This window comes from Cyberlindnera jadinii, assembly GCF_001661405.1.
Source record: "Cyberlindnera jadinii NRRL Y-1542 unplaced genomic scaffold CYBJAscaffold_11, whole genome shotgun sequence".
NCBI classification, from domain to species: Eukaryota; Fungi; Ascomycota; class Saccharomycetes; order Phaffomycetales; family Wickerhamomycetaceae; genus Williopsis; species Williopsis jadinii.
In genome coordinates this window covers 222217-246559 of record NW_017963662.1, presented here as the reverse complement: position 1 = coordinate 246559, position 24343 = coordinate 222217, and the positions used below count along the sequence as shown (strand labels likewise).

At 43.5% G+C, this 24343-nt stretch overlaps 5 protein-coding genes across 5 annotated transcripts; all 5 read right to left on the bottom strand.

Annotated features, from left to right (window-relative positions):
* Nucleotides 1-37: 37 nt before the first annotated feature.
* CYBJADRAFT_120107 (serine/threonine-protein kinase) lies at nt 38-610 on the bottom strand (the record flags this gene model as incomplete). Its single annotated transcript, XM_020212311.1, has 1 exon — nt 38-610. A coding segment is annotated over one exon (573 nt), but the record flags the coding sequence as incomplete, so codon positions are not given.
* Nucleotides 611-3602: 2992 nt separating this feature from the next.
* Nucleotides 3603-4619, bottom strand: ZTA1 (NADPH:quinone reductase; the record flags this gene model as incomplete). The annotated part of the gene is made up of 1 exon (XM_020216553.1): nt 3603-4619. The coding sequence occupies one exon, from the start codon at nt 4617-4619 to the stop codon at nt 3603-3605; it is 1017 nt and encodes a 338-aa protein (XP_020069406.1).
* Nucleotides 4620-6688: 2069 nt separating this feature from the next.
* CYBJADRAFT_168671 (uncharacterized protein) lies at nt 6689-8384 on the bottom strand. Its single transcript, XM_020215462.1, has one exon. It carries the CDS (start codon nt 7907-7909, stop codon nt 6779-6781), a length of 1131 nt encoding a protein of 376 aa, XP_020069405.1. The 5' UTR covers nt 7910-8384; the 3' UTR covers nt 6689-6778.
* Nucleotides 8385-16921: 8537 nt separating this feature from the next.
* CYBJADRAFT_174224 (uncharacterized protein) lies at nt 16922-17257 on the bottom strand (the record flags this gene model as incomplete). The annotated part of the gene is made up of 1 exon (XM_020216552.1): nt 16922-17257. One exon carries the CDS (start codon nt 17255-17257, stop codon nt 16922-16924), a length of 336 nt encoding a protein of 111 aa, XP_020069404.1.
* Nucleotides 17258-19864: 2607 nt separating this feature from the next.
* On the bottom strand, nt 19865-22443 carry CYBJADRAFT_168658 (phosphoglycerate mutase family protein). The gene has a single exon (XM_020215461.1). The coding sequence runs from the start codon at nt 22383-22385 to the stop codon at nt 19965-19967; it is 2421 nt and encodes an 806-aa protein (XP_020069403.1). The 5' UTR covers nt 22386-22443; the 3' UTR covers nt 19865-19964.
* Nucleotides 22444-24343: the final 1900 nt, after the last annotated feature.

Genomic DNA, 24343 nt, shown 5'->3' with positions numbered 1-24343 from the left:
CCTTATCCTGAGGTGTGAAGTGATCAGGGAATTGTTCCGGGATATCCAGTTCTTCATGACATATAACGTCAAAGAGCTCAAACTCGTTCTTTGCCCAGAAGGGCAACTTACCAAACAGGAAACAGTATAGCGTCACTCCTAGTGCCCAGATATCAATCTTGTAGTTGATCTTTGGGTGCTGCTTATCATCCATGGAGAATCCACAGAGCTCTGGGGCTAAGAAGGCTGGGGTACCTGCACTTTTAGCCAAATCGTAATCATCTTGTTCACCAGTCTTGAGAGATGAAGCAAATGACACACCAAAATCAGAGATCTTCACAGCACCATTCCCTGCAATGAGCAAATTTGCCGGTTTGATGTCACGGTGGACGATGCCTTGATAATGCAAGTATTCCAAGCCTAGGACAACGTCTCTAAACACTTTCATGGACTCACTGATGGACATTAACGGCACACCAGGTGCCCTCTGCCATTTAACCTCACCTCTCTCCAAGTATTCGAGCACCAGGTATATTTTTCTGGAATTTTCATCATCCATCACCTCCTTCAACTGTACAACATTTGGATGGTTGATCTTCTTCATTATGGCAATCTCTCTTCGAACCTTCTCCTCATGGGTATCGTGCTGTCTGAAGGCCCTCTTTGGCGACTTCCTGTCAATGATTTTGATCGCAACCAACTCGCCGGTGAGTAGGTTCTTAGCGAGCTTGACCTTCCCGTGTTCGCCCTTCCCCAATTCCTTGACGATTTCATAAGAGTTCAATACTTTCTTCCTCGATACAGGGTCATAACCCAAGGAAACCTTTGTCGATTCCTTCACGGCAGGCGAGGAGTGGACATGGTATGGGTTCACCTGTGCCGGATGCATTTGTCTAGTCCCGAGGTTTGGATTCGGCAACGACGACCTTGTGGGTCTAGTCGCGTGGCTATTGCTCCCGGATCTCGAGGGAAATGGGTTTAGCACCGAAGGTTGACGGCCCGCAACCCTCGAATGGCCATGGACAAGCGGACATTTGAACAGCTGGGTCTCGTGCGATGGATGAATGATCTTATTCTGCTGCTGGCGCTCCACCAGTGAGGCCAGAGAATCTGTAGAGGAGTACGTTGAGCCCATGGTGGCCATAGGCGATATTGGCGGCGAGCTGCCATCCATGGTTTTGTGCAGGATTTCACTGACCATGCTTAGTCTGTGATGCGGGTTTGAAGGTGCGGTGTGATCAATCTGGAGACTAAAGTAATCGCCCTGCTGATCAGGTTGGCTTGGTCCGTTTGGTTGGCGTCGTGGTGTACAAGAGTCGTTATTTGTAGCCGGGGAACTAACCACTTCCGCAGGCGATAGCGCTCCCTTGAGATGCGTAAAGGAGATTCCCTGACCATGGGACAGGTTCCTCGTCTCCATTGTCGCACTGTGATGTCAATGTTTGTAGTGGTACTTTATTTCCCTTTTCTTTCGATTGTTTTGAGTTTTGTTTTCACCGTGAGCAGCTTTGCTGATTTTGTTGCTTTCGCTGTTGTCCTTTTTGATAGAAAAATTATTTGTTTGTGGCTGCTCGGCTTTGCGGGTTTGTGCAAATTTTACGCCAGTTCATTGCCGGCTTGTCATTTTTTGCACATGGTCATAACGAAAGAAGAAGAGGCCGCGAAATTTCCCATTTGAAAGTTTGGTTGGCTTGTGTTGGCCATGGGGTAGATATCTCTGTGATTGTTGTAGTCACAGAGTGCTTAAACTGTTCACAGTCTGAACCGGACACCTTGGACATCCACTTAATGTTTCATCCCAGCATGATCTTGGATGATTCGATACATTGGTGGTCACGCTCGTAAACACGGATGATTGACTAGTCTGCTAATGGTTTAACTCCTCGGTTGAACCGTGCGGTGAAGACCATGGAGAAAACAGACCAACAAACTGTTCTATCAAAGAAAACAAAACATGGTAGATAGAAGAATCGTTTCATAGATATAAAAACCAAGCCTGCTACTAGAGTCCAGTTATATGTGCAGCTCTCCGTAAGATCACCAACTGCTATCCAACTTCCTCTGTTCTACAGGGCTCAATATTAACAGTCACTGCTCAGACACTTGTACCTGGTCGTTCGTTATCTGCCACTAGGTCGCACCCACACGATTTCCCACATGATTTTGTGGCTAGCCACGGTATATTTTGGGGTTTGGATTTATAGCACCATCAACTAGTGGGTGTACTCCTCCAGGCACATGCAACATAATCAACCGTTCATTACCACATGTTAGCAATCAACACCACATTGTAATTTAACCAAGGCTTGGTGATCACATATTAATCGTGGAGCAGTTTCCAATCTCGGCGCACAAGAGTCACAAAATACAGATTACAGACGCTCCTATTATTCATTCATAATTGTTAAGTTGGCCTGGAGGTTATAGTGTCTTGGAGATTATTTTAAGGTTGTGGCGTGCATGAATATGCAGTGAGCACCATCCTGTGTACCTACTTATGAACTTTGCATATATCCACCATGCAGAGTTCAATTTGATATATGAGCAAAGCCCACATTGCTTCTGGCTTTGGGTCTGTGGCACAGTACATATATGAAATGGATTGATAAGTGTAAAGTGTTTTTTACCAAGAATTAATTTAACCATGATAAGAAGTTAGGTCCAATATAACTCCATGTGTGGGGCTTATAACTATGCCTCGTAAATACGCAGTGCGTGTGTGTTTACCGAACTTGCCTCGGTAACGATTGAACAACTTTGATAAAGATATACGATGTGGACATGCCAGGAAGACTGGACATTTCCCTCACGTTTTGTCCATTTAGTTCTACTCATGATTATGCATTAGCACATGAGCCAATCATTCTGCACTGCTTCGTTGGAGCCGCAGTTAATCACAGACAGACCAACATTGAGCCCAGTGCATGGCACATATTCATAAATTGAGTTTTCTTTCGATCATGAACCATGATTGTATGCTCACGGACAACAACTCGATTCTCCGCCTTCTATTTCGTGTTCATTCCTCTACCTGCCACCACGAGTCAAAAACCAACCTGTTGATTTGCTTGTACAGGTGTTCTTTAAATAGCCGCCAATGCGTCTGTTATAATTCTGTCGCCAACTCAAGGGGGTACCGGTTTTCACCTGATGAATTCTATCAGAGTCCATACAATAAGCTGAGCAAGGAACTCATGTTATTCTACCATCCATGGTCACCACAAGTTGCAGTGTTGTTAAATGGAGAAAATAAGGGAATCACACTAAGAGACAACTTTGCGCCATAGAGACAGAGAGCTGTGATTCTTCGGCAGAAAATGCTTTAACATCGATACATGATCATGAAACCCAGTGGGAGGTTTCTTTCAATGAATGTCACATAATCACAGCCATTCTAGTGGATTTAACTTTCTGGATATCGTTGTCATCTTATGACCCAAAGCACATGGTCTCAAGAAGAAGTTGAGGAAGGGGATGGCCATCGATTACTCTACGGCATAGTTGAACAGAAAATTGCCTTTTCGGTTAAAGCTGTACTATATAAACAGTGATCAAAGACAATGCATAAAATCCCTCAAGTATCCACGACATTCAAAATGGATCAACTACATGATCGTCTGTGACTATTCTGGGATCTTCAACAGCAACTTTCCTGTGGTTTTTCTTCCTTCCAAGTCTGCAGCCGCTTGTTTGTAATCCTCCAACGAATAAACCTTGCTGATGTCCACCTTCAACTTGCCACTCTCCACGAGCTCTTTCAAGCTTGCGGAGTAGTAGTCCCATTCTTCCGGTGTCACCAAGTAGTTGAACACTGTTGGTCTCAAAACTTTGAGATTCTTCGATGTAAGCGTCGAGATTGAGAACGGTGGAACAGCACCGCTGGCATTTCCAAATGACACAAGCGTACCTTTTCTAGCCAACGAGTCGAGCGAGATTTGGAAGGTATCCTTTCCCACACCATCGAATGACGCTTGAACGCCCTTGCCGTCGGTGAACTCTTTAACCTTTGCAACTGTATCATCGGTGGATGAGTTGATCAGATACTCAGCACCTGCTTCCTTAGCCAATTGAAGCTTCTCATCAGTGGATGCAGTTGCGATAACATGTGCACCTCTCAACTTGATCAATTGAGTCAACAAGAGGCCCACGCCGCCTGCAGCAGCATGTACAAGGATGTAATCACCCTTTTGGACCTTATAAGCTTCCTCGATAAAAGTCAAGGCCGTGAATCCCTGGATGAACAACGCACCGTACAATTGCAATTTCTCATCTGTTGTATCCTCTGGGAGCTTATAAATCTTTGATTTGGGGTTGAACTTTGTGAACTGTGCAAAGGTCCCAGCAGAGCCATACGCAACGTAGTCACCAACCTTGTAATCTTGAACGTTTTTACCAACCTGGACCACTACTCCACTGGCCTCACGTCCCAGAGTGTATGGTTTTTGCGAAGGATAAAGACCTATTCTGAAGTACTTCTCGATGAAGTTGACGCCTGCGTATTTGTTCTTGATCAGCACTTCATCGTCTGAGATTTGAGGGACTGCTGTATCCTCGTACTTGAGGACATCGAGACTCTCGCCTGTCTCGTGGATACGGATTGCCTTTTGAGTGGCTGGGATTGCAAACGATTTTGTAGACATTAATCTTTTACCTAGAAAGTTCTTCAACATGTAGAGAATACCGTCAGCTTCCCAATGGATAACCTGGTTCAAATGATTGGTGGTTTATATATGTATCTGGGACATTATTACACTGTGGCTTTCCCATTTCCAACAACGGGGGAGATTATTACATAATGCGCACCGGATAATTTGTCATCAGCAGCAGCACACGAATGAGTAATATGGGTGATCGGTGGGACAATCCAAGTTTGAAGGCACTCACGGGCGTGGAACCATAGAAACACGGGATTCAGCCGACACCTGTACAGATTCCAGCCCTTTCCACAATTTTATTCGTGTATATAAAAGGTGGATTTATTAGGGATTCCCCTTCATAGTTTAGGTCGGAAATCGCCTGGGCACGTGCATTGACGCAGGCCTTCCGACTTCCCATAAACTAGCTTCCTAACATCGCAACTCAGTTGCGGATCAAGTTTGTATGATTTACAATGTGGAAAATTACGATGTCTGGCATACCACCACATCCGCATGATGGTCCAAGATACGAACAAAGGCTGAGTGACACGGAACCAAGCTCTTATCTGTTGTAATTTGCAACTATGCGTAGTAGATAGAGTGATTCAAGAAGACGTCATAGTTGTATAACTTCTAACTTCCATGTACTGGGGATTTACTTCCAATGAGAGGCGTTCTGGGGCTCGACCCAACCTGGCCATTAGATGTCTTTCATGAGGCAAATCCGCTTGATGACACGCATGTGTGTGTGTCGGGCTACAACGCTGACACCAGCTTTCCGTAAAGTTCTTACTCCTATCAAATATCTTCGACATCAAGTGGGTTCTTCTGGAGGGGCTAAATGAGGGAATCCTTATCCTCAACTTTCCAATTGTTGACTGCATAGAATTGCTTAGCTATACGTGATTTAACCTTCATTCATCTGTACTGCGTGTAAAGTGGGTGGTACAATGAAGCACATACATAACACGGAGTACACGGTGAGGGAGACACATTTCCAAGCGACGAGTAACAAATTGGTTTCCCACCAAGCACGGCAAGTTCACAGCAGAATTGGATGATTTCTAGCCTCTAAACTGCTACAGATTTGTGTCCCTCTTGTCTGACGAATTGGCTGGTGGATGATCTTCAGGATGGCTCTAACGTCGGTTTATATGTGGGTGAGATGCGGTCTTTACGAGCTCATCGAGGTTGGGAGAAATCTTCTGCAGGGAGAAATTATTTATGATGTGCAATTATTAACAAGAACACACGTCTTTGGATGAGCCAATAATGGCTAATCCAATGGGCAATGCACAGGATAATTCTCGCCCTGTATTGATGTACGTAGAGAGTTCCACCGTGGATCGCTGTTCAAGCCAATGTTCTTTTACAAACAGTGTCAAGGTCCCGGTACATGCTCAATATTTGTTCGCTCGATGCAGATACGCTTGTTGCCGCAATGCTGACCACCCACCACGCTACTTCCTAATTCGACTGAGCACGTCTTTCGTGCACGGTGCCCACCACCACTGTCCGGTGTCGATCTACACCAGAAGGGACAGCTGGCTGAAGCACCCGCCCCTTAAAAAGTACCCATAAACGAAAGGATTTCTGCCTCAAAGTCCATTTGCACGAGAGGGGAGGGAAAATTGAACTCTGGAGGGCACATGGTGGACAATTCATCCCGGCTTAGCCATCGGAAACCTTTGTAGTAAATAACTGCTTTACGGGATTTATCAATTGTGTACAAATTACAAAAAAACACTAGTGCTTATAAGGTGATCAAGGAGGGTTTGGCGACCATCTTCTATGAAGCGGCAACGGGAAATGCCGAATTGTTCCTATCTGACCCTCCAACTTTCATAAGGTTTGACACAAAAGTTGTTCCAGGCTGGATTACCAATTCGTCCATTTGGTGATTAAGACGCCTTGAACTCTATTATTTCGATAGTTAACCGCACGTAGCATTAGGTTGGGCATCGAATGCGAATCGGTGTGCCTTGACCATAGAAATGTAGGCTACTCTCTCGGCACCACTCTATGTTCATAACCGCACGTTTACAACTGTTGTGTTTTGACGCTACTGGATACAGTTGAATATTCGTTAATTTCGTTATAGACATAGTTGCTTTATCTGGATGAAGAAGAAGGTTGTGATTGTAATGTCGACTTGCAGTTACTCAATTCGATGATCTGCTCAGCTTTACCGACCTCCATTTCTGGGCAAGGTCAGTACAGACGGGTTCAAAATTCTCATCTCTTTCAGTAATATGGTCCAGCCATCTTTCTGCTGTCATCTCACGGCCACAGAGACAATGTCCTTTATATTGGAGTTTCTGTTGTAAAGACTTCATCTTCTTCACTGAGGGATCCTTGAGGATGAAATGTGTGTGTAATAAGTGCTTCTTAAAATCGTACTGTCTGTTAAACGCTCCGGTCTTGTGGTTACAACACTCCTTTGGATACACGCATCTGAACCTGGAAACAGGGTCATGCGTTCGTCTGTGTCTAACGAAATCCCTTGTGACCTTGCGCCCACAGATATCGCACTGATGAACAGTTCTTGGTTTAGTTCCGGCTTGCTTCTCCTGAGATCTGTCGATAACTTCAACTGCTGGAGGTTGAACATAAGGTGTGGTGTAAATAGGATAAACCATTCCAGATGGCATCGTCATACTTCCGGTGGAGCTCAAAGAGCTTGAAGAGGATCCATGTGCAATATGGGCCAATTGTAACTGTTGTTGTTGTTGTTGTTGTTGTTCAGGTGCCTGAGAAGTCCTGGAAACGGTAAAACCAGAAACGTTAGTCGAATGCTGAAGTGCCTGATTTTCTGATGGAGAGTTCGGCGACGGGACAGAATAACTCAAAGATCTATGACGTGGTTGTTGATTCCATGAAAAAGTCGACGGTATCGAGTTCTTTCTTGGTGTGTATTTGTTTTCAACCGTTGATTTCTGGGACGGCGGAAGCATTGTTTGGTAGGACATTTGTCCCTGTAACGGTTCATAGCTGTTTGAGGATACCGAGCCAGCTGGCATAATGACGACCGGTGCCAATGGGGGGTTCAGACTGTTGATAAAGCTTTCAGTGAAGGCGACAGAAGGTAGTCGCACCCTGGTTCTTACTCCATATTCACCGTCAGGCTGTTCGACCTCTTGATTTGAGCTTAAAGACGCCGAGGACGCCGAGACACCTCTCTTGAGGTAGTTGGTCGAGTTTGACATCATGCTAAAACTTGGGCGGAAGTACTGATCAGTTGGCGTGCGATATGAAAGGGGATCTGTAGAGATTTGTGGACCATAAAGTGTCATTTCGAGGATTCACCAGTATATTAACAGGGGTGGAATTGATAAACGAAAAACACACAGAGAGCTCGTGACTTGAATGAAACAGGTGGCCTTGAAGAGGATATCTATTTAAATAAATACCTCGTAGTTGGTACACCGTACGATGGAGGAGACACTCACAAGCGACCAATCACCAACTCAAGCAGGAGAAGGCAAGTTCCTGTATATATAAATGTGTGTGAATGTACGTGCGCTGGTGGTGTATGTACTCTGTATGTATACTCCTATGCCCTTCAGTTCTTGATTTGCGAGCAAGCGTACATATATCGTAACCTACATGAGACTATTGCAGGAGGACTTGTCTTTGGAGGTGTCTCTACTTAAATACAGCAGAAGAAATTAGGAAAAAAAGCAGGCGAACCAATAAAGTCCTATCCAGGATATGACGCCTTGATGACATTAGCAATTAGCACCTTTCTTCATGACTTTGAGGATTGAACAGACAACCATTGGGGAACAACTATTTGATTGAGTGATGTAATCAAAGTGGGATGCTCACTCGAAATTTCAGTTTACACGACGCACAAAAAAAAAGAAAGTGCAAAGCCAAAAAAAGAGGAGATCTGACAAGCTACATCTAGATGAAGTATGGACATGCATACATATGTATTAGAGCTCCAATAGGTGCATGATGTCCGCAGAAAAGAACAGATTTGTACCGTGCATTACAGAAAATTAGGATAGGACCGGGAAGTGGGAAGTTCGGACTGTGTAGAGGACCATTAGAGAAGGACAGGTGAGGTGGTCAAATGACCCAGGGCCCCTGCTTTCGGGGAGGGTGGTCAGGAGGACGGCATTGAGTTGTGGATACTCTGGCCCCAAAACGGCCATGTATCGGACATTCAAAATTACCACTCTTAAACTATAATTGATAGACCATAACCATCGGCAAGAGGTGAAAATTTTTGCCCAGTGAACTTAGAATGAGAAACAATAGTTATAAATACCTGTCCCCCCTCACTATAAGGTACACAGCTACGCCTGGCTAAATTGTAGATACCGATATTATCAAAACTCTGATATGAGCCACGATAAGTTATCTCTGTTCTTCACCCTACCCAAGTTCTGTCATTCAAGCGTTGCCATGTAACATATCAGGGTTGATTCAATTGCTCAGAGTGCGACGTAAGTTCTTGAACCGTACATGAAACTTTCGTTTCACAATTGAGACATATTTCCAAAACTTATGTTGGGGGCTGAGAAAGACGAAAAAAAAAATGAAATCTGCTGCCAAAGAAATGATTATTCCTTGCAGAATCGGCTTTGGACACCACAGTGAGATGCTGCAAAGTCGTAATTATCTTGAACCTTAATTGACTTGCGCTCTTCGTTTGACAATTTTCATCCTGCGCTCATCCACCAGACATACTTTTGACCTGAGAAGAAGAGATCGGTAAAGAAACGTGAATGCGTCAAATAAACTGTTTAAGGTTGAACAAGCTCAACACATGGTGTCTAACCAAGTTCAAGGTTAAATCCTTGCGAATTCTGTGTGTCTCAACCCCTTTGGAAATAGGGGGCGTCCAATCAGCAGAGTCCCAGCGAACAGTTTTTCTAGTCACATTAAATCTGTGCGGTAACCATGCAGCCATTCTGTACTGCGTGTATGATCTCAAGAACTTGATCAGATTTAGGGGGCAACAATTCACGAGCAGGTGTACATTGTAGGGTGACACTACAGCTACGGCAATCCGAAACCTCTATCCCTAAGTGTGAGCTTTTTAAGACCAATAACCATGACAATCCCATTGCAATATGTATCGAACCATCTACGCAGACAGACTGCTTAAAAATACAGATTGATATGGTCTCTTCAAGAAATGAGGTCAATCTGTTCGTACCTTGCCTATAAAGCAGAGAAAACTATTCGTGCAATGGGGGCTTTTGACGACTGAGGAGTTTGACAGGATTCAGTTTGCACATGAGAATTGCAACTTTGAAACTCGTGTATTTAGTAACTCTACAGAGTATGGTATCCGTATATGACAACGTATATACGAACAATTCGTGTTTGTATGTGTGATACGTTTGTTGTCTTCTTTAGCAAGATTAGTTACTAGCTCATCAAGTCGGCTGCTGAACTGCTAATTGATAACTTCCGCTTCTAACCGATGCTTTTGAGCTATACCTTTCTGACAAACACCCCTAAAGAATTCTCAAAGCTTTGCAAGTGACAACAAAAAGATGCCGTCTACGTGCTGTATTCATATTTATCCGATGGGTTTTTCTACAAACCAGTGATGTGCCGACATATATGCTACGTATACAGTGGTCTAACGTGGATTAATAGATTTGGTTCTCCCGCGGAGCCCATGTGTGCGTTTAAGTCAGCCTAAGGCGTCAGCTCCGAGAATCATCATCAAAGACGTCATGGTAGACTCAACGATACCCCTCCAAGATGCACATTGTCCTCGGCAACTTTGCGGCTTATTTCCAGCAGTACGTTTATTATACCAAGCAACCATGTTTTTCTTGACGTTCAAGGTTTTCTTCTACGTTGACATATGTTTGATCTCTGGCGAATTCCTTGATGCTTACGCTTCCACATATCAATCACATGGACTTATGTGGCTTATGGAGTACAGCCACGTTTAAAGAGGCAGGACAGATGCGGTGATTTGTGATTGAATTAATTAAGACTGCGTGGGAAGTTGTGCAGATACTGCGGTCCAATGAAGAATTGAATGGTCACCATGCTATTCAACATGGTTTTATATTTTTGAGACGGCTGTATGTCTAAAATGGGACTGAATGCAGTTAGTCAACACGATAATTACTGGTTATACTGTACTGCTGATTTGTTCACGCTTAAGATGTCATTCCATTGTAGTTTACTAAACGACAAAGTAGATGAGCAGTCGTCATTAATATTTTCTATATATTTAGACGTCTATGATACCAAATCCATCAGGCAGCTGTTGTACCAGCTTCTCATTCCATCGCAGATCAGAACATTCACTGCGAAGCAATACACCCAAGGCGCCAGACCAAATATGCACCACAACAGATATGCGCTTGTAAACGTGGTTGTCCTTTATTTAACCGGCATGCCGTGTAATCGTTCCTGGTTTATCAGGTGCTGAAGTGAAACACAATTGATTGTGTGTAAGGCGAGTTTCAAAGAATTCAGTGAAATCTATTACCTCATCATGAAAGACCTGAGGGAAATATACGACATCGGCTTCAAACTGGACAAAGGCAACTGGGTATCCAGTTTTTGAGAGAACATACATATTTTAAGAATAACCATAGACAATATGCAAATTTATGTCTCAAAGAAGTGCAGGGGGATACGATATTGCTTGGTATTTCATAACAAGTGAATACCCCTGGTAGCCCATGTGGTACACTTCCGTCTTTAAACCCATTATTCGTGAATTGCAATATAGAGAACATGAACTGATGTACACGTTTAGCCGCTTCTTGGCAACATAACTGGTTCCCATGGAACAAATATTACGTCTGCATTCGACTGGATATTTCCCATTAATTACCGAAAGCTCTTCTACATCGTACATGCCTTAGGATTGTAAGTTATGAGCCATATAGACACGTCCTGGAAATCTGTGCAACTACTCTTCCCTACACAGTTCACTGCAAGAGAAGTATTAGCACCAGCAATGTCCGCAATCTGCTTATACAACAATCCTGTGGGATATATAGTTGTCTTTATTTTCTAAATGAATTTAGCATATGGAACACAGGAGTCTGATTGCTTTCGGTTTAATTATTCCGAGAATCATATATCCACAGTCGAAAAACCTGCAGATCCAGGTCACGGCTTTTCTAATGCGCAACATTTTTCCAAGGGAGCGAGGCGGTCCATACAGAATTGACTGCGATGGGTTAAGCAGCTTAATCTAGAATGCCAAATCCGCGGAAAAATGACAGGTGGTTATCACCAATTTATCATTTGTGAAGTCAGGATATTTTGCAGCAAACGAACACGCCTCAAGGAATCGTGGAAAAGTGAATGATACACACGGAAATCAATTAACACAACAGCCTCATTTCTTCTTGGTGTTTTTGCCAATGTGACGACCATTTGGCCAATCCGAAGAAGAAATCCAGATTCAGGTCACATTGTTTTTATCGGTCTACAGGCTCGTATCTGTTGGTGACAAGCAGGCAGACTAAGAAAGGAATCTGATTACTACTGGGTAGTACTTCAGTAATAAAAGGTAGAAGGTGCCTTTTTGCAGGATTTTGGCTGCGAGGTCCTTGACGTGTTTGGTTTTGCGTTTCTTGTACGACGCCCCGAAATTCCACATCGAACTTCACTTGCCGAAGTTTTGTTCGATGGTGTACACTTTGCAACATTTAGAGCTGGTATCGAAGCCAACATCTCAGTGCTCCCACGCCATATTACTGCCAAGGTAACATATTGCAAACAAAGCAGTTTTTTTTTCTATGTGTCCAGCTCTGGGAGCACTATTGTGACGTCAGCTTCAACAGATGTACTGTAGCTACCATAACAACGATTATCAAAGTGAACCAATTGTCGACATACTTATACGCTATTATTGTTGATCTTCATACACCAGATATGACCAGTTGTTGGGAAATAGTTTAAGTATTAAGCACGAGTGATATGAAATTAGATCTATTCTGTACTTTACTTTATTGAAATTCAAGGCAGTTGTGTCAGAGGTGTTTGATCTTTAACGGTGTTCAGAAAGTGAGCTGTGTTTTTTTCTTTGAAAAGAGATTCTCGACAATCGGACTATATTGTACCTAAGTGATTCATCGGGCGTGAGACCATACGATTGGTTATGTTCAAATTTAAGAATCAGTAATATCAGTGGGAGTACAATGGAGGAACAGGCGCCCCAATATCACTCTTATGACAAATGATTAATCCACGGGCGAGTCTAGCTCTACGGCAATTAGCAGTCCTTTAGATGTTATACGGGCATTTATGGATGAGATCATTATAGCTACACATATCCATACATACGGTACCTATTAGTAGACAGTACTAGATGTTCTCAAAGGTCTACATCTACATACAATTTGCCATTGAAAGGCTTTAGTAGACCATGCACCAGACAACGCAGAGGCTGAGTTAAGCTCAGAAGTGAAAACCTAATCTCTGGGTTATTTACACACCACACACTACGAGAACCAATATATATACACTAATCTGGATTCTGAATTTCAGAAAACAAGAATACCCGACCTTGAATTTTTGAAAAGCATATATAACCTCATCTAGAGTGGAAGCTAAAATGTGATATTTGATGTAAGCAGGACGTTACTTGAATCAATGACCCCGCAGAGTCCAAGTGAACTAAATTGTCAACTTCATAGGCGGCGGTTGTGGTAAAAGAGTTACCGGCCCGAAAGCATACGATCGGACTAAACTGTAAAAGCACGTTGTTAATGATGTAAGTAAAACTATGGGCGGGGGGGGGGGTTCGGGAGTTACACGCATATTTCTGTCAAAATTTAGGTGGATGGCGCCAGTAACTGAGAACCGAACACTTAGGGAAAAACAACCAGACATGGTCGCAGTCGCAGGGTGAGGCGTTGTGAGACATTCATTCACATGCTAAGGTCTCGATTTCAAATTTCAGCAGACCCAGGAGATCCTAAGACCAGTGAACACGACATAGTCGTGCAATGACTCCAGACTTTTCAGCTCTGGTTGCCGGTGCTTCAAGGTGAACCTTGATTTACACCAAAGCTTAACTAGATTGTAATGTGCAGAGGCCGCATGCACATATGTGTATAGGGTTCGTAGGATATAGTATGTACTAAGCGTACGTGAATGCGACACAAGACGTTGAGTTATGACGGATTATGATGTCGCTGCCCGGAACCTGGAACTTCTGATTGTAAACTAAAAAAAGAGGATGTATACACAGCAAGGATGCAGAGAAATGAACGCTATGTTTTAAGTTTCAAGGGGTTTTAACTGGCGTCAGTAGTTGGTCTGTGTTTAACGATCAGAGGTCATGGATCGTGGCTGCAATTGGTACCAACGGGCCAAAATCCCCAGGACCACAGCATGCCTTGACCAATGGCTGTGCCAATGGGAAGAAGGGCCGAATGGTATGTCACTGGCAAATTCATAGGTGGGTTGTGCATTAACGTACAGTGATTATTGACATCAATATTCTGCATCACCATGTGGTTTTTGGCAGTATATAACGCTTTCTCTCATTTTTTCTTTTTTACTATAGCTGCCTTCTTGGTGGACCAGAGGTATTGTGCGCTCTAGATTTAAGATACAACGCGATGCCATGGTTACGATTTTCATTGAATACGCTATGTTTGAAACATACAGTTGCCATTAGAGTCACTGGTGTGGTTATTCCAACCTCCACAGCACTGAACAATGCTTATCCTATTATTGATGGTGATATGCTTTATAACATGATTTACTTGCTGTAAGCATAACAACGATGAAATGAAGCACATGTCGTAGCCGCTATTGCTAACCATCTTGATTGATTTGCGTAGATATTGTACTCGGGACAATTAATCAGTGAAGTGGTGTGCGCATAATGATGTAGGATACATAACAGGAGTCAGTTCTAGATCAGCTTAATGTTTTCATGCCTTTTTCGAGTATAATAATTCCCGCACAACGTGATCCATTTAATCCCCTTAACATGGTCAAACAAGTGGTCATCGTAAATGCCAATCTTTATTTGGGTTTTACGCCGCAGCACAAACTCTGGTGACTGCAAATTAGCAAGATAGTAATCGCCATGCCCAAATGTCCCGATTTTGGCATCTACAGGAAACGATCAGTGTAAATATCTGTAATCTGATAGTATGGCTGTGAATTGTACATGTTTAAAATATGCTTTGTTTAATACTCATATATTTTATACATAACCCCTTTCAATCACCAAGTAAGTCTCTTTTACAACTGACCTTGCATAGTAGATACCCCCCTCCTTCTCCGCCAAATCCAATCCATGAAGCTTTTGTCAACGCGGAATGCTTGTGCGCAATAGTGTGTTCACGAATTTTCAATGCTTATCATTTTGCATTGACGTCACCTCTGATGTGTTTTTTTGTCTCTTAAAAAAATAGTAGTCAGATTCTAGACTTTCCAGCTAACTATGCGGTACAACAGAATACAGCTATTCACCCTTATGTATAGGCTATTATCAATTACAGACCAAATATGTACAGGATGATGTGGTCATTGATCTGTAAAACGTTACAGGGATGGACAGGAGCAATTTTAAAGTAAGATACAAATTCCAATTCACACCTACATATGGAGTTTTAAAGTTGTGCGTAAAATAAGTTTTTCCAGATGGATCACTGGTCATGTCAGGCTTAAAGACAGGCGTAAGAGACGTACAAGGAGGTCTCAGGCCTTGTGCCCTCAAGTTTTGCTTATGTTTGGCAGTTAATGTGATCACCAAGAAGTATTGCCAATTCGAAATCAGCAAACAGATCAAGGATTAACCACTACGGTATAATAGGCGAAGCGAAATCAGCTCATAAGCTGGCAGACGGTACAAGTACAACTATATGAGAACATGTTCATTCTTGAGTCCGTTGTACCTAAACTCTGACACAAATGTTACCGAACACGGTTTTATTAGGAGCACATAAATTCTGATGTTTAGTATCTGATCATGCGGCTATGAAGAATTTGGAGATTATATTCTCTGGAGGCGTTTCTACCGCCTCTGAAAGGCTATTGAAATATAGGCTATTACAACCGGGATCCGTGAATAACTTAGTCGCGATGCTGCCAGGAAAGAATAATACTTACTTCCTTTTGCACGAGGCGGTACAAAGTTTAAACTCCAAATCTGTTGTACGTCTCTTTGCACAGAACTCCGGCTAGCTAAGCCTTGATACTTTGATGTCCTGATGTTATTAGACGTAAGTATCAGCCTGTCTCTTAGATGGTTGCTATTTACTGACTCAATGGCGGAAGAAGTATGGGGAAGAACAGCCCAGTGAGGAGAAACCTACGGATAACTACACAACGGAAAGGATTCAAGTTCTGATCCGTTGATGAGGCTATTCGTGAGGGAAGCGTTTATCGTATCAGCAGTTTTTAAGCTTGATGGCTCATTTTTCCGCAAGCATTTTGAAGCTCTGCGTAAAGATTGAATTCAATGGAACTCATGAAATTTACGTTTGAACGGCCGCAGAGGCAAGTGGTCGCGAGGCTCAAATTACAACAGAATCCGCCTGGGCCATGATCCGTAAGCCCGAATCGGCTTGCACTGGGAAGGCCAGGGGGGGCGCCAGGCAGAGGCAGCGACCTGGTCAATTTGACAAAGACCAAAAACAGGCACTGATCATGTAAGATTAGGCCCGGTGCAGCCAATTTACAATCAACACAATGTGGACCCTTTTTAAACGGGATATTCTCCTTATTGCTCATGAATGATGATAAGATTGTTGCTTTTATCGGCATGATATTTTCATTTTTGGAGATCACAGTACAAGGACCATTCATGCAAAGAGGAACTTATCTGTTGAACTAACATCAACTACTTGGTTTTGTCCATCAGAACATCCCATTTTATAATTGTGATGTTTCCGCCATACATTCAACTTGAGGGAGGGGGCGTTTTGTTTTCGTCAAACACCAAATCTCTCTTCCAGTGACCAATTGATTAATTAAGCAGTACAAATAGTTGAGAAAATTTGAAAGAAAGCCTATATAGTTCGATATTAGAATGTTGTTTCTCGTCATAGTCCACCCATTCTCATATCGGGAGCTTAATCATTATTAAACATCCCATTTCATTAAATAATTAATACACGAGGTGCCCTACCTCTTTTATCAGCCTCATCAATATTTATGTGGTTCTCATATAGTCTGCAGTGTTTCTAGTTGATGCCCTCTTAATTCGTCATCCGATAATAAATTTAAAACTGTCAACTTTTCATGTCCATGTGCTTCTAGTACCTTTATACCCTCACCATCTGAAGCCAACAAAGAAGTACACTGATTTTTTATGGTGCTGGACATTGCGGTGTAAAACATCAAGTATTATCTGATGGATTCTGGACACCAGCACGATGTAGTGCCCATTTTTCTTTGAGATCCGCACAGCTGTATTCACCGAAGCCGTCAATATCGATGATATGGTTAAGCCAATCCCTCGCAATCATAGCCATTCCACACATACACTGTCCCTCTTGACCAAGTTTCTGATTAAGCGATTTGAACTTTATCACTTTGTAATCCCTTAAAACAAAATGGGAATGTAATAAATGTTTCTTGAAATCGTACTGTCTGTTAAATTTGCCTGTCTTATGGGAGCAAAATGTACGTGGATACACACACTTGAACCGTGGCTGTGAATCGTGCGTCCTCATATGTCTACGCACATCCCTTCGTATAACACTATTACAAACCGGGCAAACTTCAGAAGTCGATACTGTTGAGCCGGAAACAATGGGAGAAACTGACACAGAATCAACGGAAGGAGATGTTGTAGCGTGTGGCAACTGTGTTTGTAGCTGTTGTTGTTGGGAAAATGATGAGCCAGCAGATATCGAAGCTGGTTGGGGCTCTTGTTGTTGTGTGGTTATCCACGTGACTGAATTTGCTGAGATCGAGGGATAAACAGGACAAATACTAGGCGAAGTTGTTTCTGTAGTGGTTAATGTGTTGTATAAGACGGGCGAAGGCGGAAGTAAGGAAGGCACCGTTGATACTGGTGGTTTTGGTGGATGCACCAGTGTAATTTTCTCACCAGAGAACTCTTGTATTCCCGGAAGGTGCTGAGGTTGTTGCAATCGTTGATGCGATGGGAGAGGGAGTGTCTGGTCCTGTGCAGTGTCCGATCTTTTGATCCGTTCGATGGTTTCAGCAAGTGACGGAAGCTTGAGCACACCCCTCCTCTTGTCGTCACCTTTATTGTTTTGCATAGTCTTGATTCAAAGATCCCATGAAGAAAATGATACATCCATGTAAACTTTTAGATATTAACACAATTTGATACTGACCAAACCAACAGAGTGTGTGAAGAGCTGGAAATAAGAATTAATTACCAATATAGAACAAAGCGTCACAAGCTGTAAAAAAGAGAAAATTGGGCTATGTGGAGGATATTGAGTTGATCTTTATATGGTATTTCAAACCCTTGCGTGATGGAGGCTCTACAGTTCAACGTACAGTCCAGCAATTTCTGCAAATGTGTTCTTCCCGAGTGTCAAAACAATTTGAAGACAAAAGGCACAACCAGTGGGGGACACCATCACAAGAAGACGAGGGTTTTAAATACAAGAGGGGGAATTCCAGCTCGATGGCAAAACACACATACACACCAGAAAATCCCATTAAAGAATATCATCGTATGCTTTAACGTTAAAAATCTGTTCATGCTTTTCCCTGGCTTCTGGGGTAATTATAGCGGTGTGTGGTACTGTACGTTGTAGATACGGCCATAAAAATTTGCCAACCGTCGCCGTCCATCATATGTGCATTTACGCAGTGTAGAATTATATTTTTTGTGAGGGCATGTCGGTTTGTGTGCCTTAAGCACTGTGTCTACCGGAGATTTGAAGGGGTTTTACCGTCTGGGAGAGCTGTGAAAGGTGGGCGAGGCGACAATCCGACACGGCCCTGCTAATCAAGGAGCCACCGGCGAGGTTGGAAGAGAGACAGGAGCCCCGGAGCTGCTATTCTGAGCGGAAGAGAAGGTTTGTCAGTGACCTTGAGTTTCTAGATTTATCCGAGGCGAACACTGCTTTCGTTGGCTTATTATGATAGACCAAGCAATTGGGCGCAGGAGTAGTCAGTCATTCATAGTGCCGGCTTCTGAACGCGACGTGGGGCCCTTTGCACTAACCAGCATCTATTAAAATATGTGCATGTAGACGTATATTCAAGACGAGAGCGAGACGAACAGGCTCCATTGGGGCATATATTTGCACTAGTTTCTCCAACCGGGTTGTCGTACCCACATCGACAGTCTATAAGAAGAGCAGCGTGGCCAGTGTCACCCGTCTCAACGAAAAGAAAAGTTCGTGTCTAAGAAAGGAATCGAAGCCACGCTGTACACTCTCACGGGCACACCAAGGGCGATGGAGCAACATCACAGACAAGCCTCATCACGCGGGTCGCACTTCTAAACACGGGACAACTACGGGTGAACAAGATGTCTATCCTGAACTACAAGCACATACAACCTCACAATACACCCGCACTTGTACAAGAGAAGTGCATAGCCAACGACTCCAAACCACGAAGCGACACGATTTGCTCTCCAAATTTGTTAGCGGAGGTGGACACGTACAAGGTGCATGTACATGCATACAGTGGCACCGCATCGCATATGTCAAGCATATGTTTTTTTCTGAGCTGGAATCGATGAATTAATTCACACTATGTATGGAGGTGATTTTATTTTGATAGTCACTGCTCATCAGTGATGAGGAAGTTTGTATTTTGACCGAGGGTGATTCACTTTTCTGAGGCACGCTATTATGGAAAGTGCCTTGTGACTTTGCATTAGCTTACATTTGCTCATTGATGTAGCTACTTTTCTTGTGGATATGAATTGATGGCGCGCTTTAAATCACCGAAATGAACACTGCCTCAGTGTGCAGAGGATGGCATAGGCTAGCAGATAACCACAGTTGAAGAGCACGCCAAATTGGTTGTTACTTCACCCTACAGTGCTCTATTGTCAACGGGTAAGTGACGGCGTGGTGTATAAGCCAGCTGGTTGTCAGCACCTGTGCCAGTAGACCATTCAGTCCAGCCTGGATATCTTGGAACTCCATATAATTATACTGCACAATGTGTGGTGGAGTTCATCCTAATTTCAGAAACCACTGAAAAAGAAAAGACAGAAAGGAACACATAGCCAAATTTATTAAGGAAGTCATCATATGATAATTGCAGGGGTGCCTGTGTTCGAAAGACTGACATAGTCATCTCCCAATTTGCACAAGGCTCTACAGTCCAGCACCAATCCCACATATCAAAAGTTGGAGAGGGTATACAGATATTCTAAGTATAGCTATTAAGACTAACAGTATAGTGACAAAGACACTGTTGAGTTACAGTGGTGCTTCATAACAAACTGGCAATGGCCAAAACAAAGGAGATCAACACTGAGCCATTTGCCGTTTGAGAAACAGCAGCACCTTCAAAGGCAGATGGAACAGTGGAGATTGAACTGCCGACAATGGCTGAGGTGCTGACTGCAGAAGAAGGATAGTTGTCGGCCGTAGTACCTACAGCTTGGTCCCCTGTGGCTTTGGTGGTTTGCACAGAAGTTGTTTTAGAATCGTACAATGATTCCGCAACCGTAACCTTTGTGGTTTTACCTGGTTTGGTGACATCAGAAGCCCCTGCTGATGCCTGGGAACCAGGAACACTGGTTGTAGATGTAGTTTCATAAACTTCAAAGCCAGATGTCTCATCGCTATCTTTACTCTTCTCAGAACTTCCGGAAGTGGTACATGGGACAGTTGTGGTGAGAGTCTTTACCAAACCTTCTTCCGTGGTTGTAGTGATGATAACATTGGATGTTGCAGTTCCAGAAATAATCAAAGTCTTTGTTTCACCAGAGGCATCCACTGAAGTCACTGTTGTACATGGAACTGTAGAAGTCAGTGTAACATTGTTCAATTTGGTCTCAGTGACAAGGAAGTTTTCAGTAGTGGTGAAAGGAGATGCATCACTAACACTGGATGAAACAACCGATAATGAAGATTGTGGAGCAGACTCAGAAGAAAGAGTCGAAGTACTTGAGGACAGTGCATTTTCTTCAATGGAGAAGTCAAATTCTAACACGGTAACCTCTCTCTTGAAGAATCTATTTCTCACTTCTGATGTGATGGAAACTTGCAAATGCTGGGAGTATGGTGCCCTGCCAGTGGCATGTCCAGTAATAGAGGCAACCAATTCTTGGTTTTGTTCGATAGAACCATCAAGCTTAACGGCAAATGTATTTTCTGTGATAGATCCCTCCACCTCAAGACGAGCATCATCAACTGTGACAATAAACTGAGAAATTGTGTATGATGTGTTTCCGTTTGAGCCTGTAAACTCCAATGAGGACCAAGGTCCCAAGTTTCCAGGTAAGTGCAATTCAAAGTGTGGTTCTCCATCAACGAGGTAACCAGTGAAATATGGTGATTCCTCGGAAACCGTGGATGGTCTGATCAAAGAGGCACTATCAGCAGTGGTTGGTGATTCCTCAAAAGTGGAACTTAGGGAGGAAGATGGTGATGAAGTGAACACAGAGGTGCCATTAACCTCATTGGATGATTGACTAGCTGTGCTCAAGGAGGAGGATGTGAAATCAGAAGTCATTGTACTGGACGAAGACTTGAAAGCTTTACATACGCTTGATGAAGTGGTAGAATCACTGGTGCTGTAGCTGTCAGTGGTTTGCTCATTAGATGTTAACGAAGCAGTTGATGAAGCAGCTGGTGAAACAATATTCGACTCAATGGATGTTGTGGAAGATGGTTCAACGGATGAAGTAGTTGTGGAGGAGGATTTGAAGGCAAGGCAGACACTTGAAGAACTTTCCACAGATGTAACAGAAGTCGACACGCTTTCAGAAGATGAAGAGGACTGAGATGAGGATGCCGAAATAGACTCGGAAAGAGATTCAGAAGATGACTGCTGAGATTCAACAGAGAAGCTAACCTCACCACCGGTGGCTTTCACAACTACCGGGTACATCTGACCAGGCTCGAGGTCGACATTGTCGATGCCTATGGCACCAAGAAGCTTAGTGATGGTCTTTGAGTGAGTTGTCAATGACACTGTGAGACTATCATCTGTAGAGAAAAGATAATTCAAGAATTCAACACAACGTTGAGTAACATGTTTCTTCTTCTCTCTGACATCAGCCTGCCATAATTCATCAGCCTCGGTGAACCCATGTTCAAAAGTGACAATAGGGTAGTTTGAGGCGATCCAAGACTTGGAATGACGCTCATAGGGAGTGTAGACACCGTATCTCTCTCTGAGATTCTCAACAACCTCTGCTGTCTGACCAGCACCCCACGTGAGCTCATGAGTATGCAAGGTTCTTTGTAGTGGAGAGGTGTAATGGCTTTCTGGGTATGGAGCACCGTTGGCAATAAGTGCTTGCCATTTCTGCGAGAGACTTTCAATCTGAGACACACCGGTTGGCGTTAAGTCGTCGTCAAACAGCGTGATGTTTCCATAGGTGTTATAGATTCCAATTTGGTCCCATTCATCGTCAGAAACCGAGTCCTTGACAACGTTATGCCATGCCTCTCCGTGTCTCTGGATGAATAGCAACTTGTAGTAGGTACCATCAACGGACTTCTCTTCAAGCTCCGCTAAAAGTGAATCCCAAGTGTAGGATGAGTCCAATCCAAAGTTGTCGAGGTCCGTAGTTACAAGCGAGGAGTCTGCATTCTGCTGAAAGTAATCCACAGGACTGAATGTCCAATCAGCACTCACAATTGTTCCCAAGAAACAAACAGCTAAGCTCTTCAGCAACATCTTCTATGGCCGTGAGAATGAAATTACACTCCATCAGCAATTGCGAATACGACAAGTCCATATTTATAAGGGTTTTACTGGAAGTCTCCTATTCGTCGTAGTTTGAGAAGCCCTTGCATCTTCGCTTCTCGTAGTATGTGGGATGCAGTTGTGGCACGTGTGCCTTCCCTCCGGAATGCGTTGTGTTCTTTTTAACCGTTGGTGCTTATGAGCACGTATCTCTATCCACGTTTCTAATCAATTGAAGCTCGTACAGACCAGCTGAGATGCTACAACACCCTCATGCACTAGCACCGAAGATCAAGTGGACAAGCTCAGAGCTCTTCGAGGCATCAGCCAGGCGCAGCCGTTGACAAACTGCTCCTGCCCAGACATTAACACTTGGCCTGCCCACCGTTTAGAGTTGTTCCTTACATCAATCCGCCTACGTATTCGCTCGAATTGGGATTATTGGTCTACACGTGTTGCTCCGCGGACCATTTGCGTCAATGCAACGGTCAATTGGTGATTCTACAGCTTGTTGGTCTACGATTGGACAGAGCCAGAGGAATTGTATGGGACAGCTCAGGCAATTTCTCATTTTGAGTTGCACGTCAATTGGGACTGTAACGACGTTAAGAATATGAAATGGATCCCATATCACAGGTTTACATTGTTACGGAGATACATCACAACGTGAAGATCGATTTCTGGTTGACGATAGGAAAACGTGGACGTACATTGCAGCCAAAATCAGACAAGTGTATGTTCTCGAGAGGTGCACGTTGTTGTTATTGTACTACAGTATAGCAGTAAACAGCGTAAAACTTGTATAATCTTGCAGCAAAGTACAGGAGGGATGTTATTGATGTGGTTGCTTTGGAGACTCCGGATGGTTGTACGGGAGTGAAGTGTCATACTGATTCCCGTTTCCTGATTCTGCCAGTGCTTTTGACCAAGCTGGTATCTGCTCTTTTGTAGAGCAAAGTCTGTGTTGTGTTTAGAAGGTTTGTGTGGTGCTTATACAGAGAGAGCAGTGTGAAAGAAACACAGGGATATAGAGTACTTGGTTGAACCTGTGGAACATGACGAGGTGGTTTCCATACATCGTCGAAAGATAATCAGTGTTTTGCTTTCAACACCGTGCGTATGGACGTCTCCTTCAAGCATGACAGAGGAATTTCGACCCCATGATCGACTCACTGGGATGGCTATCTGCTCCATTTGAGCTAAATTCCCTTTTCTGAGCCGTCCATAAGTACCCTCACTACATTAGATACAGATATGGTATCTCAATGGAATGGAAGAATGGCACATTAGACCGTTCCAGGGGTGATGTGGGCTCTGCAAAACACTCTGATAAATCTAACATCTATGGAAGAAAGTTGTGCCATTGTGTTTCCCGTAGAGGCCTTCACAACCTTTAGTGAGAAGTAGCTTCGCTGATATGCGAACTCAACTGAGGATCAGACCGGAATGGGGCATTTGAAAGGGTCTCTATTGTAAGTATGCTTAGGTAACCGGAACTGCAAGAAGCCTGGTCCCGGTTCCACTCGTAAAGTTCCAAAAGCCCTTTATGACGTGACCAAAGCTGGAAACACAGATAACTGGACTCACTACACCTGTCGAGACATGTGACTGAAGCTATACTCTAGTCATTGAGCGTAAGACCCTGTTGTCACCCAAATATATCATTGCTTCAAAGAGTAGGACTAAAAGACATGGACGCCATTTTTGAAAGCGATTCCGTGATCGATCGTAAATCATCTCCTGGTTCCACGTGAGCTTTGTCAACAGCTGAGGAGGCGGGCCTTGTTTGGTCAGACCACACTCTGGTTAAACAGGCATCAACTTTGCTACGAACCTTACAACGTGCTATTGCGATCACGAAGCAGAACCACTGACAAGCAGACAATGAGGCATAACTAAGCACAGTGCCAACATAGCCAGAACTCCACGGCTCAAGCAATCATTATGTG